We start from the raw sequence: 14,813 nt of genomic DNA, 5'->3' as shown, positions 1-14,813 counted from the left end.
GCCTGGCTATTTACTTACAAGTTTGAAATAGGAGAGACTTGTTTAGAAAGATGTGGAGAACCTGGATTGATGTCTGGTCCCTCTCAGTCCCAAGAGCAAACGAACAACCCAAACAAAGAGCACAAACAAAAGCCTCTCCCCCCCACCCCAAGATTTGAAAGTATCTTGTCCCCTTATTGGTCCTTTGAGTCAGATACCAGCCAGGTTACCTGCGTTTCTTAGCTTCTTAACCCTTTACAGGGAAAAGGATTTTGGAGTCTCTGGCCAGGAGGGATTTTATAGTACTGTACACAGGACAGCTGTTACCCTTCCCTTTATAGTTATGACATTAGTGAAGACAAAAAAGGTATAAAAATACTATGAGAAAGGTTACTCCTGGGGCTGAAACCATGGAACAATGGACATTTTAAAAGATAAGCTGTAAAAATCATGAAAACAAGCTGTTTTCTATATGAAAACAAGAGAGGTGTGGATAAGCTCTTACATTTTGGATGCTTATCCGACCAGGAGCAAACATCAGAAATGTTTGAAATGTGCCTGTCAATAGAGTCAACTGGTCAGATTCACATGTGTTGACATAAATGGGTGCAAAACTTTCTTCTCTCTGCACAATCTGGCCCACTGTGCCCTCAGGCCAAATCACCCAAGGGATGGCAAGGTTAGCAGCTTTAATTTAAACTAAACTCTACACAGGAGACCCGCTGATGATGGCTGTTGAGGGAATGTGTTGCCATGACCACAATTACTCCATAGCCAGTGCAACCAAATCTTTGTAAGACAATCTGGCCCTTGGACTCTTAGGGACTGATCTTTACTGCCTTGTGAAGCAATTTATGACTGCACAGGGTGAGTGAAAAGTGGGTATAAAATTGTACCATGGGGGAATTCTGTTTGATAATGTTTTAAACTCACTACACAAGTTGCAAGGCAATGGGAATCAGGTCTGAGATGAGTGTGTGTCTGTGTGTCGTTGCAGACATCAGATAATCATTTTAAGATGTGTAACGATTGGTTTAGGGAAAAAATGAGTTCTTTTAAATGCTGCATTGCGGATAGAGGCTCTACTTTAAGACTCACAGCACTATCTGCCACAAACCATTTAGAGCAGCAGGAACCTAATCAAACATAGTTGTGTTGTTTTTTTAAATATACAGTACTTGCAAACCCTGGCTTGTACTTTCATAGACTCAATCACAGAGCCCTAGAAATTGAAGATGAACAAAACCTATTAAGCTGCTTAGCCAACTCCTTGCCAATGCCTGGTCATTCCATGTAGTGTATTCTTGAGTGATTTTACTTGTAATGATTTAAGATACGGGGCCATGTTGTGATGAACACCTTTCTTGTTGCATCTGGAACATCGCACTGTGATGTACTGTGTCTTGTTAGATTTCACCTGCTAGATGACACTACTACATCATCAAAAAGATCACCAAGCACTCAATGGGACAGGAGGAGTAAGTCATCTTGAAAGGGCTGTGAGACAAAGGTGAGAAGCCAGCTCTCTAATCCTGCTTTTTCTTCATCCAGGATAATATTAAGGCAGAGGCTGAAGCATGCTGTGGATCCAGCATTTTAGGTACTCAGTTCAGTTTATCCATATTATGTTTACTTTGCTAAGTATGAGTCTTTTTAATGAATATAAAAGGGAAAAATACTCATTCACTTGTCGATTCTACTTGTTGCTGTCTGCTCTGCTCTCATCCTATGAAAGAGGGAGGCAGGGGCCTACTGTCTGCGCAAGATGCTTCCTTTGGGAAGAAGGCACTACAATTAGGACAATAAGGTCCTCCTTTATGAGTACTGTTTGCCGGGTCCACCACCAATTCCTTCTGACTGTCCCACAGGATTGGAGAAAAGGAACATACAACAGAAAATTACTCAGTAGTAATTCCATTTGTTGTCATTTCATGTTCTCTCATCTTACAACCTCCCCTTCTTCCTTTCAAGGATTGGTGCCAATTCTCATACTCCTGTCTTTTTAACCAGAAGAAGATGGAGGTGGTGGGGAGACTGGAGCTTGCATAGAGGAAGACTCACTCTTTTGCATCCTTGCCTCCTGATAGGCAGAATCATATAAAACCAGAGGTCAATGTCTGTTTTGTAGGATGGGAGAAGAGAGACATTCAACCAAGTTTTTTATATGCTGCCTCAGCTGTTCTTGACATGAAAAGCTAAAAATAAATACAAAGGAAGAGCAGAATTTCCACAGCTTGTTTTCAAGTGAGGAACTCCGAACAACTTTTCATCTGCTTCTTGAAGGACAATATCCTATTCCAAGCCAGAACATTATCACATCATGGGGGCTATTATTCAGTATGGTACACCAGCTTCTATCTTGATGCCTTGTGAGGCTTAACTACTACAGCTTTTTATTTTCTGCCTTGGCGTTACCAAAATTCCAGGAGACCTAATATATAAGCCCTGACCCGGGTGCCTATTTTGACACATCAGCATGCAAGCACAGGTTCATTTTCCACAGTCAGACACCTTGTTGCTTTTCTTTCTTGCCTTCATTGGGCAACAAAACTGACAGCAGAGTTTCAGCTGATCAGCCTAAAAAACTGCACAAATCTTTTAGGCAACGTCCTAACTTGTTTTCAGTCATATCTCAGGGACCTTTTCCGAAGTCTTTTCATTTGGCTAAATATCAGTTTTGTTAAACTGCAATGAGGAACATGGGTTCATTTTGATTCCTGTTCCTTTATTATGTTACATAGAGATGATCAACAAGGCTTCCATTTTCACACACATCTCTAAGTCAGGACCATGAAAGGATTTTTGTCTCAAAAGATTTATGGTTATTGTCAGAACAGAGAACAAGTGGGTTTTTTTTAAATTTACAGTCACTTTTAAAAATGGTTTAAACAGTGCTATTTAAAATTAGCTTCTTTGTACATTTGATTGTTCAAAAAAATTCCCTGCTCTTCTAACTTCTAATGGACAGGTTAATAATATATCAACAGCTTTCTCTTTTTAAATACATCGAGCTGTAGAGAAAACACACCCACATATGGGTAGGGTTTTTTAAAATAATTTTTAAAACAACAAACCAGAACCTATTCCTTGTCACTAACTAACCAAATTCTCTGCTGATGTAAATTAGCATAGCTCCACTAAAGCAAACAGATCAGTGCCAAACTACATCTGCTGAGAATTTGGCCACTTGTGTCTATAAATTAATTGCAGAGGCCAGAGTTGGAAGTTTTCATCAATTTCCTAATAGCAGTGTTGGCACTAAACATTTTCACTGTCAGTAACTTAGAGCTAAAAATATCCACTGTAAAATTCTCCCATGTAAGAGGTTTCCTCTTCAATGCAGAGTTTACAAAAATTTCTCTACCAGCACGCTGATACAGGCAACTACCCTACTTTCTATGAGAGTTAAGTCTTATTAGTCACTGCATTTTACTGCAGCAAAATGCATGAGTTTGATTGTTACTGTTCTTCCCTTTCCGCACAATGCACTCCTCTCTCCAGACAAAATCTAGGCTTCACTGGGAATTGTGGATGCTTAACACCTCTGAAAACCAGGCCACTTTTATTAAAGTGACTGTGGTCCAGCTCCAACTGAAGCCGGTAAGAGTCTTCTCATTGATTTCAATGGGAGCTGGATTAGGCTACACATATACAATTTCTCTCTCTCTCTGTGTATATAAACTTAAAATTTTGGCTCTCTTTTTTTTAAAAATCTTCTCTACAGATGTAGAATGTATTGCTCGTGGCTTATTTTTGCAGTTTTAAAATCTATTATACAATGTTTTATATTAAATCATTCTAAAGCTATAACAAACTTGACTAAAGCAAAATGTATGAAGATATGGAGATGCAGCAGTGATGCTGTTTGCACAGATAGGAATTTTGATTTCCAGACTGTAAAAATTCTCTTCAGGTTGACGACTGGCACAGAAAATCTGATGTGAAGATCAGAAAATTGGCTGGAGCAAGGGTTGAAATGGGTAATGGGATTATGGTGATTCTGCATTTTCTACTCACACCAAATTACAAAGCATAAAGCAAAAACTAATATATATTAATACTGAAAGCCATCTTTCCTCACAAATGTCATTCAGACATATTTAAAAATTCTAATATCATGGTAACAAAGTATATTTAGTCTTGGAAAAGTGAATTTAAAAGATATATAATTAATTTAAAGGAATCTTGTCTTTCCAATGACATTCTAGTGATTAAATTCTGAAATGGTTTCCTGTGTTGGATTTCCATTAAAGTCAATGGGAAATCTTCCCCTAGACCACTTGCAGGTCTGGGGCTCATATTTTTACCCGTCCCTGGCAGGTCACATGATATCTTGATAAATAGGAAAGGTATTTTAGAGTTTTTGGACTTTGAAAAATTAAGCCTCCAAGCCCACAGATAAATGCTTATCTTTATTGCAGGTGAATAGTTCCATTGATGTCAAATGACAGAAGCAGAAGTCACTGGGACTGTTCATGCACATAAAGCCAAGCACACATGTAAGTGTTTGCAGAAACGGAGCCTTATTCTAATATTTCAGCCACTGTGAAATCTGTCTATGGTAACTAAAGTATTCTTACTGCAGAGGCAGAGGGATGCAAAAAAAAAAAAAAAATTGCAACCAGGAAATATTGTAAAGCTTTAAATGACAATCCAATATCTTTTTATTTTTATTTAAAATGTGCATGTGGGGAAATGAACAATGTTGTTTGGTGTTAAAAATGGTTTTATTGGACAGGTTTGTGATGATCTACAATAACTCATTTGTGGCTTCTGTCAGGATAAAACAAACAACTAGTTACCTTATGAACAGATAAATTATTCCAGTAGCCCCTGGATTTCATGTAATCCTCTTCGTCCTGAATTCCCCTTTTACCAGCCTTCGGTATGGATATGTTATATTCTTTTATGGGGATTTTGCCTTATCTGCCCTTGTAGTACAATACAGGATAGTGAGCAGGTATTGCAAACTCATGCCAAAAAAACTGTTTACCACCACACATCACCATGTACAGTAAACATGCGTGCTCTCTCTCTCTGTCACACACAGAGTTTTTTATAATTCTGTATTTCAAAGTGCAGTATGTCATTACTTTAATACCATGTATTATTTCTTTTTCCTCACAATTGCATATATTTTTAGACTTAGGTGCCCTATTTTAGGCACCCAAATCCATATTTGGGGACATATAAAAGTAGTCTGATTTTCAGAGGTGGTGGGATGCAGTTCCTAATGATAGTCATAGTGTTTGATGATATAGTATTTCATTACAGAAGACAGCATCACATAAGTGTGTGTGGAAGGGGATTTTCCTTCTGCACTTAGATTTTCTTGCTATCAGTGTAGAGAGAGAACCCTCTTTAGTGGCTCTATATACCTATATGTATGTTTGTTTGTTTATTTATTTAGATACATGTACTATGGTCCCAATTTAGGAAAGCATACCTATACAGGACAGCACTGAGCATAAGCTGAAATGCTGTACTACACAGGAATGGATTTAAGCATATGCTCAAGTGTTTTCCTGAATCAGGGCCTATAAAAAGAGCACCAACCATCCATCTGCTCTAAGACCCTGTGATAAATGAAGTATGTGTGTGTGTGTGGGGCGGGGGGGAAGGGGACAACGACTCCCTTTTATGGACACCCCGCCAGCCAGTTAGCTACAAAATCCTTGTTAGTAGCTGTTCTCTACCTGTTTTACCTGTAAAGGGTTAAAAAAAGCCCATAGGTAAAAGAAAGGGAGTGGGCACCTGACCAAAAGAGCCAATGGGAAGGCTAGAACTTTTTAAAATTGGGAAAAAGCTTTCTCTTTGTCTGTCTGTTGTTCTCCGGAGGGAGGAGACACAGAGCAGCAATGCTGTAAGAAGCTTTAAACCAGGTATGAAAAATCATCAAATCATATGTCGAAACTACTTATCTGAAACCCAGATATGTAAGTAGATCAGGGAATGTCTAGGAAGACATGATTAGGTTTAGCTCTTATTTCTTTATGGTTTGTGGACTCCTCTGTGCTAACCCCAGGGGCGTTTGTTTTGCTTGTAACCTTTAAGCTGGACCTCAAGAAAACCATTCTTCATGCTTAATTATTATATTTGCTCTTTTTAAATCTAGCAATAGCCTAAGTTCCAGATGTATTTTCTTTCTTTTTTGTTTTTAATAAAATTTACCTTTTTTTAAGAACAGGATGGGTTTTTTGTCCTAAGAGGTTTGTGCATATGTTGTTTAATTAGCTGGTGGCAACAGCTGATTTCCTTTGTTTTCTTTCTCAGCTTTTCCCGGGGGGGGGGGGAGGGAGTTAAAAGGGGTTTAAGGTACCCCACAGGGAGGAATTCCCAAGTGCGCCTTCCTAGGTCCAAAGGTTTTTTTTACACTTGGGTGGTGGCAGCAGCCACCCCTCCAAGGTCAGAGAGAAGCTGTAACCTTGGGAGTTTAATACCAGCTTGGAGTGGCCAGTATTAATTTTTAGAATCCTTGCTGGCCCCCACCTTCTGCAATCAAAGTGCTAGAGTGGGGAATCAGCCTTGACGACCCCTTGAGATAACATAAAATACAAAAAAAAAAAAAAAAATGCACTCCATTATAACTAGACAGCAATAATTCCAGCCCTTATAAGCATCCCCAACTAGCAAACCAGGCAAATTAACAGTTGATACTATCTTTCCTCTTCAACAGTAAATCACCCCCACAAGTCTCCCCTGCCCATTTCAAATGTTCAGGGGGAAAAAAGATGAGCTCTGCAACATGACTTAAAGGTCATCAGATTCAGCCTAGCCCGGAGCAAGGTGGGGAGTAAGTTCTAATGCAGAGGGGTCCTAATTCAATCGGATTCCAGCTCTAGTGCTTCTGCTTATCTCAATTGCAGCTCTGTACCATGGTGAGAGAAGAGATCTCTTGGACAGATCAATTTAGTTTATGTCTACACAGCACACTAAGCCTCGGCTGAGACTCAGGTTAGAGCCCAAGTTCAAACCCCACTTCCGTCCACATAGAAATTAGTCTGATGACATATTTAGTCCAATAGACTAATTTTTTAATCATTGGAAGGAGTTATTCATGTTTCTTGGTGACATATTTAAACCAAATCATTCTGCCATGTGGAACACCCAAGGCTACATATAAAATTAGTTAAGTGGACAAGAATTGCAAGCTTCCACAGTGAAGTAGCATCTGAGCTGACTTCACAGAAATAAGGGCAAACAGTAGGGCAGAAGTACTGCTAGAAATAAAGTGTTAAAAAGTGGCAAAAATTAACAAGCTAAAATTTGTAATTTAATTACAAAACACTGTACTTTTTGAAGTCACTTAAATGGTTGCAATCTGTGGGATGGGAATGAGTTAGGCGCCTGACTCACTCCACACAAAATGATGCCAGGAGGAGGACGAGGTGGCCTATTTAAGTATTTATCCACAGTGGAACAGCCATTGGGCCAGAGAGAGAGCGAGAGAGAGAGAGAGAGAATGATTCTGCAGTCCAGTGGTTAGGGCATCCACCTGGGACGCTGGGGACCCGGGGTCCAGTTCCCCCACTCCAATCACTCTTTTATTATTTATCCACAATGGAACAGCTTCAATTGGAGAGATAGAGGGAGCCCCAACATCAGAAAAGCCCATAGCTTAGTTGCTAGACCACTTTTCTAATAGGTGGGAAACTCCTGTTCAAAACCTCTCTCTCCATCTAGAAGAGGGGAGAATTGAACCTGGGCCTCCCATAGCCACAGTGGAGCCAAAACTGGGATGTAGGCACCTAAAGGCATCATAGGATGAGAGAAATTAGGTGCCTAAATCAGGGGTTTAGGCAACTAAGTACCTTTGTTGTTCTGAGTTTAAGTGCTTGGCTGAATTATTGCCTTTGTGCTCTTTACACAGAAAACAGAACAAACTGAAGGAGAGGTTAGACGACTGACAAATACGTAATAGGCATTGTGTATTTGTTGCCTTACTTAAATGGGATGACATAAAGCAATGAAATTTCATTCTTGAGTGTGAATGTTATTTTTCTTGTCACATTTGTGAAGTATCCAGGTCATGAGTATTATGGATTTTCAGATATGCCATAGGAATCTGTGGTGCCCTGTGCTCTAAGCAATCCAAAGCAATGTAAATGATTTCCCTTTCCACAATAGTTAATCCAGCAGTGACTCAACCAGAATGTTGATATCAAGAGCCAACATGGGGTCATTCCATTTTTCTTCATTATGTCCTTGTTATCAAGAGAAGAGTGATTGCCATATACTGCTATAATTTATCCTTCAGCTACTTTACATATGTTTAATTTTTAACTCTCATTAGATGATTTTTACAATTATTCAAAGTGGCAAACCTAAGTAAAATTAAAACAGAAGTATGAAGGCCTGATTTGGATCTCATTAGGTAAACCACGAGTTAACGCCATTGAAGTTACTGGTATTATAACATTACAAGATCAGGCCATAAGACTGTACTTACAGTATTTTCAATTTAAAGTTGAGTAGACAAGTATCTCTTACCTTTATCATAGATTTCCTTCAAGACTCCTCGTTTTATCAGCTCCTCTCTGCTTTGCCTCATTGATATTTTTCTTTCCAGAGCTAGAGTGTAAGGACAAAAGTATGATTAAATACAAAAATAAACGCTAAGGCAATTTTGAAAGGTCATGTGCCTTTTATAGCATTTATTTTTACTCTCTGGGCCAAATCTTTGTCCCATTGAAGTCAATAGCAAAAGTCCCATTAGTATCTGAAAACCAAGAGAGCCACAACTCTGTAGATTTCCGCTTGTTGTTGTAACATGGAATGTTGATAGAAATGGATACAGACTGATTTATTGAGGTGCACTTCTGTACTCTCACTGCTTCTTCAAACACATGAGCCAAGTGTTTTGGGGAGAATTAGAAAGGGGGGGGGAGGGAGGGAAGACGAAAGAGATTTGAAGGAGCACGGTCAGTGAATGGCATTTGGCCGTGAAACCTTCCCATGCCAGATCAGGATGAGCTCATGCCTTACCTCCTATAAAGGGCCTGAACCTGCACCTTTGAAGACAATGGGAATTTTGTCATTAACTTCAGCGGGAATAAATTCAGACCCTTAGGGCACAATGCAAGACACATCTGAAGAGGCCTTTCCTCAAAGGATGCAGTGACATTTATGCTGGCAAGTCCCCTTCCTCCTATAGATTTCTTCCCAAAGAAAGGAGTCTTGTGAAATACACCCCTCATGAATCAGAGGGGTAGCAGTGTTAGACTGTATCCACAAAAACAACGAGGAGTCCGGTGGCATCTTAAAGACTAACAGATTGATTTGGGCATAAGCTTTCATGGGTAAAAAAATGCACTTCTTCAGATGCATGGAGTGAAAATTACAGATGCAGGCATAAATATACTGACACACGAAGAGAAGGGAGTTACACATGAACGGGGAGTGGAGAATATGCTATGTTCAGGATGACAGAGAGCCATGTCCTCATCTGGTGTAAGTCAGAGAACTTCCATTAAAGTCAATAAAGCTCCCCTTATCTACACCAGCTAAGGTTCTGCCCAAACACGTTATAATTCTTATTTTGGTGCCTAGATACCATGGTGATCAGGGCACCAGAAAGACAGATAGAATTATGCTGTTTGATTAGTTCAACGGCAATTTTAAAGCAATGTCCAGTTAACCAAAACATCAAAAAGTAATTGGCCTTATCTGTCCATTCAGGCATGTATCGGAGAGTGAGCAAGGGGTGCATAAAATAACGCATAGGGTTTGCTGAGATTTTGTGTGCTCTGTGAGAAACCAAGGCATAGCTTGCCAAAAAGGAAGCACAGTCAAGGGCAAATCCCTAGTGCCATATGCTCTCCTGTCAGCTGCAGCACACAAAAAATGAACCAGGAGGAAGCAACTTCAAGCTGCACAGGACAGATTTAAAGCGAAAGAGGCCCTGAAATGACTTTTTCCTCCCCTCCAAACAAGAGAACATAACCACTGGCTGTGCTGCTGCAAGTTCTCTGTTCCTCAAGTCAGGAGACACTGAGTACCTGGAGGATGGGCGAGATTTATATTGACATCATGCAACTTGTTTCCTATTAGATATATACTGTGTGATGATCAGTTTTAAGATACGAAGGCCTGGGCCCTGTTGTCTATTATAACTCTGCTTATAAAAGGTCTTGTGTCTGATGGAAGTAATTAGATTTTTAGATTTGATTATGTATTTCTAAAGATAAAAAAATAAAAACAAGTAGTCAACATCTAATGTTTCACAAAACATTATGAACAGCTGTATATATTAAATACACTTGCATTTCCTCACACACTGAAATCCCAGAATGATCATCATATCATCTTGAACATGTCCAATTGACCTCTAATGTCAATTAGCGCTTAAGGGCTGTTCTCCATACCGGAATAGAAGGGTTCAGACCCAATGCCCAATCATCTTCTATAGTATTATGTTTATATGTATGTTCCAGATGATATTATCTTCTGCTTTGATCACCCTCTACATTTAACACAACAAATCTCTTACAAGAGACCTAATAGCTATACAATATGGATAACATTTTCAAAAGTGACTTTGATATTTAGGAGCCTACGTCCCACTGACTTTCAGTGAGATTTAGACTCTTAAGTACCTAAGACACTTTTGAAATGAGCCATAGGGTACATCTACACTTTGAGCTGGAGGAATAAATTCCAGCTCAAGGAGACATACCAGTGCTAGCTCTGATCAAACTACCATGCTAAAAATAGAATATAGCCGTGGAAAGAGGGGCTAGCCACCTTGAGTACATGCGCAGCATCTTTGACTGGTATGTTCTCAGGACAGCAAGTCACTTGGCCACTGCTTGCGCTGTTGTGGTTACTCTCTATTTATGGTGCACTAACTTGATCAGAGTTAGCGAGAGTATGTCTCCTCGAGCTGGAATTTACGTTTGCAGCTCAAAGTGTAAACATACTCTTAGTCACTTTGGCTCTTTGGAAAATTTTACACTTTGTGCATTTTGCTGAGTATCTGGTCTAAATAAGCTGTAACACACATCTTGCTATCAAGGGCTTTGCATTTTTGAAAGCCTGGTTATTTGTCTTGATTATCTGACAAGACAGTGAACAGTAAATGAAGCCCAAATAGACCAACAAGCACCAGAAAATGATTACATGGGCTAAAAAAGTAATTCAATAGATCCCATAGGAAGCATCAAGAAGCCAAAACAACAGTTCAACAGGTTCTCTAATGATGAACTGTTAACAACTACCAGAACAATAAAAACAGCAAACTGAACTTTGTAAGATACATGAAGCATGGAGAGGCTTCCCAGCTGCTAGAAGAGAGGAACTGTGGGACAGTTGGGTCTTTTATCCCCTTGGGGTGAAAGGCAGTTTTGCAATTGACTTCAATGGGCCCAGGAGTTCACCCTTGGACTCTAAGGAGGGTAGGGTGACCAGATGGCAAATGTGAAATTAGGACGGGGATGGGGGGGGGGGTTATCAGTGCCTAAAAGCCCCAAATATCTGGACTGTCCCTATAAAATCAGGACATCTGGTCACCCTAAAGGAGGGTAGTTCAGTACTTTGAGCATTGGCCTGCTAAACCCAGGATTGTGAGTTCAATCCTTGAGGGAGCCACGTAGGGATCTGGGGCAAAATCAGTATTTGGTCCTGCTAGAGAAGGCAGTGGGCTGGACTCTATGACCTTTCAGGGTCCCTTCCAGTTCTATGAGATAGGTATATCTCTCTACAGGAAACCAAGTTGGAAGAAATATCACCAAAATAACAACACCTGCTTACAGGCAGAAACACTGTTCACTGAATGGAGATACTGAGTGTGTCAAGTATTGCTAAAAGATATTTTGAAAATTAATATACTAAACTGTACCTTAGGCAGCTAGATAACCAATGCATATTTTATCTATATACACATGTATACACACAGGAATATGTGTGTGTGCGCACATGCACAGTACATACTTGTGCATATGGACCAAATTATATTCTCTCTCTCGCTCTCACACACACACACACACCCTATTTAGTCCACTCCTATATAGTTCACTACATAAGGTATTACAAGTAGCATTTCTTTTATAGTCAGGAAGAAGCATAAGTGAAGAGCTTCAGCCCACACCATTCTACACCCTGCAGAAGCAAAACCAGTGGTAAGCAATAAGCTAATTTCATGGAGAGAAGTCAACATTTCAGAGAGGCAGACATTACGTTTTAGTCAGACAGTCCTAATTGGAAAGACAAGAAGTAGTGAAAAAAAAAAATCACAGTAGACAGAGTCCCCTCTTCAAAATAATTGGATAGCCAGACAGCTAAGTAGAGAGAAATGCTTCTCAGACACACACACTGACTATTTTTTTAGGGTAAATTATGTAGCGTTCTAAACATAGATTGTTTAGGATGATTGTCTGCACACCAGCTTCTTCATGGTCCCTGTAGAAAAACGGTGCCTGTTACAGACATCACATCAGACGATGACACAAAAGCGTCTGTTCAAAGCTTGGGCTAAAAACAAGGACTTTGCTCTTTTTAAAAAAAAGTCTCCTGTGTCCACTTAGAAAGGATTTGGCAGTTACACGCAAAGAATTAATCACCTATCCTACTGAACCAGAGTTTAGTTACCAAAATATCTACAGGAAGGGCTTCTCAGGCTGTTCATCTAAGGACAGCACTGAGTGACAGCAGGAGCTGATGATATTAAAACTCAAGAACCAATCATTTTTCTTTATTAGGACTCTTGTCCCCACCAAACAAGTCCTGTATATTTATGTGTGTGTCCTTGGAAGGTGCTGTGGAATCAGGGTGAGAATCACAAATGCCCAACTTACAGTTCATAAAGCCTATGTGTAAAACTCATAGCGAACTAACAGCTTGAACAATGTGAACTACCTGCAGAGCTCAGAATTATTCTGACAAAGACTGAAAGCTCTTTTACCAAGGATTTTCTTTCTAAGGAGGAAGTTGGTACAGCATACATTTATTCACTATGTACTTAGAAGGGATCTATTCATAAGAGAAGAAAAATAAAGACCTTTATGAATTAACCTTTGATTCCTGAGAACCTTGTAACTTCAGTGATGGGGAAAATTAAGTATAATTAATATTTAAGATGTATTCCTTCCATTGAGATTTTTACTAGTGATATATCGATTAACCTTGTTTTGTCCATTCATACAGTATGGTTCCTTTTCCAGGAGGATAGAAATCAATTGCAAACTCTTGCTATAGGAATTAATTAAGTTTTAAAACTGTATTCTGCTATCAAAATAAATGAACTAGTTTTTAAATAAACCAATTTTCAGTTGCTGGTTTCTAGACAAAGAGGACACATACATGGACACAGAACGAAAGCATATTTTGCTACTTTGATCTACAGTATATGGTGTCTTATCTGGTTTGATAAAATTAAAAGATAAGAAATATTTTTATTTACATTTCTGAGCCAGTGTTTTTCAACCTTTTTTAAGCAGGGTCATCCCTCTGTTATTCAAGTAGCGCTTTTCTCTGTGTCTGGTCCGTGAAAATCAGAACAGTCTAGACAAGGTCACAAGGATTTCCTGCCCCCTCATTCTGGAAACATACCACTATTTTGTCTTTATTCCTTTAATAAACCCTTGTGCTCCATGATAACAGCGATCATGGTCTGTTTCCAGCTGAGAAGGTGAAGCATACGGCTGCCTGTGTGCCCAGTGCTTAAGCTGCTGCATTAAACCACCACAGAGACATTTATGTAGTGAGGAAACATCAGCCTATCAACCCTTCCTACCCATCTCTCACAGACCAAACTCTGTAGCACGTCAGCACCCCAAACACATATATGAGAGAAGATTGGCACCCTTTGCACAACATGCCATGCTACTGATTAAACTACTGGGATGACAATCAACACTCAAAATAATCTGCTCTAGTCAGATGGATCTTAATCTTGCTCTTGTGTGCGGCTGCCCCTTTGGCTTTCCTCTAAGAGAGCACTGTGGCATGCTTAGTCTGAATTCTTCCTTTTAAAGACCACTGTATTTTGAATTGGTCATGTAGTCAACAGAGGTCATTATAACATGCCAAGAGCTCTCTATTTTGTAAACTATATCTGGAATCAATATTCAGAATTTGCTTTTCTAATATTCCAAATATGGATAGTTAGGAAATAAATGTAAGTTACTGGCTCCATGGTGTGAAGATACACAAACATACACCATTCCCTTTAGAATTATGGAGAAGAAATATATATTTTCATGAGATACTCACATGAGAGGCACCAGTAAACTGTGTATTACGACATCCTGAAACTTATTTTTCAAATACATCGAGTTTCTAGGTAGTCAACTGGTACCTACTTGATTTAAATGAGTAGTTTTGAAAAGAGAAATAACGTGGATGAAAGTCTCAGATAGAGCAGGGCAAAACTCACAGGTTCCAGTTCACAGGAGGCTCAATTAATTTTTGGTTTGTTTCATTAAGGGTGACCATGTGGCAAGTGTGAAAAATTGGGATGGAGGAGTGGGGGTGGGGTAATAGTGGCTTATATAAAGACAAAGCCTCTACTATTGGGACTATTGACAACATCGGGACATCTGATCATCCTAGTTTCATTTTACATGAGTTGACATCCCTGAGCTTTGCTTTGAGTTTGGGGTTTGAATGAACTTTAAAGTCAAACTGAAACTCAGCTGAACCACTGTATTTTGTCTTGTTTAGAAGTGAAAGTGAACAAACCCACTCAGTTTTGCATGGTTACAAATCAAACCCATACAATCTCTCCCCAGAACCTGTGAGAAGGGGAGAGTGTTCAAACGGTTTGCGAATTACAGAGACGCTTTTGGCAAACCTGGACCATGTTTACAATTACATACAAAAGCAGGAAGCCATTATTT

The 14,813-nt window shown here is 39.4% G+C and overlaps 1 protein-coding gene across 1 annotated transcript in view; it reads right to left on the bottom strand.

Annotated features, from left to right (window-relative positions):
- PHACTR1 (phosphatase and actin regulator 1) overlaps nucleotides 1-14,813 on the bottom strand; it is a gene marked incomplete in the record, with an annotated part of 425,183 nt that overhangs the window by 106,106 nt on the left and 304,264 nt on the right. The window contains 1 exon segment of the mRNA XM_034762321.1: nucleotides 8,470-8,550. Coding sequence (XP_034618212.1) covers nucleotides 8,470-8,550 — 81 coding nt within the window.

This window comes from Trachemys scripta, chromosome 2 (genome assembly GCF_013100865.1).
Source record: "Trachemys scripta elegans isolate TJP31775 chromosome 2, CAS_Tse_1.0, whole genome shotgun sequence".
Taxonomy (NCBI): domain Eukaryota; kingdom Metazoa; phylum Chordata; order Testudines; family Emydidae; genus Trachemys; species Trachemys scripta.
This window is presented reverse-complemented; position numbering and strand designations above follow the sequence as displayed.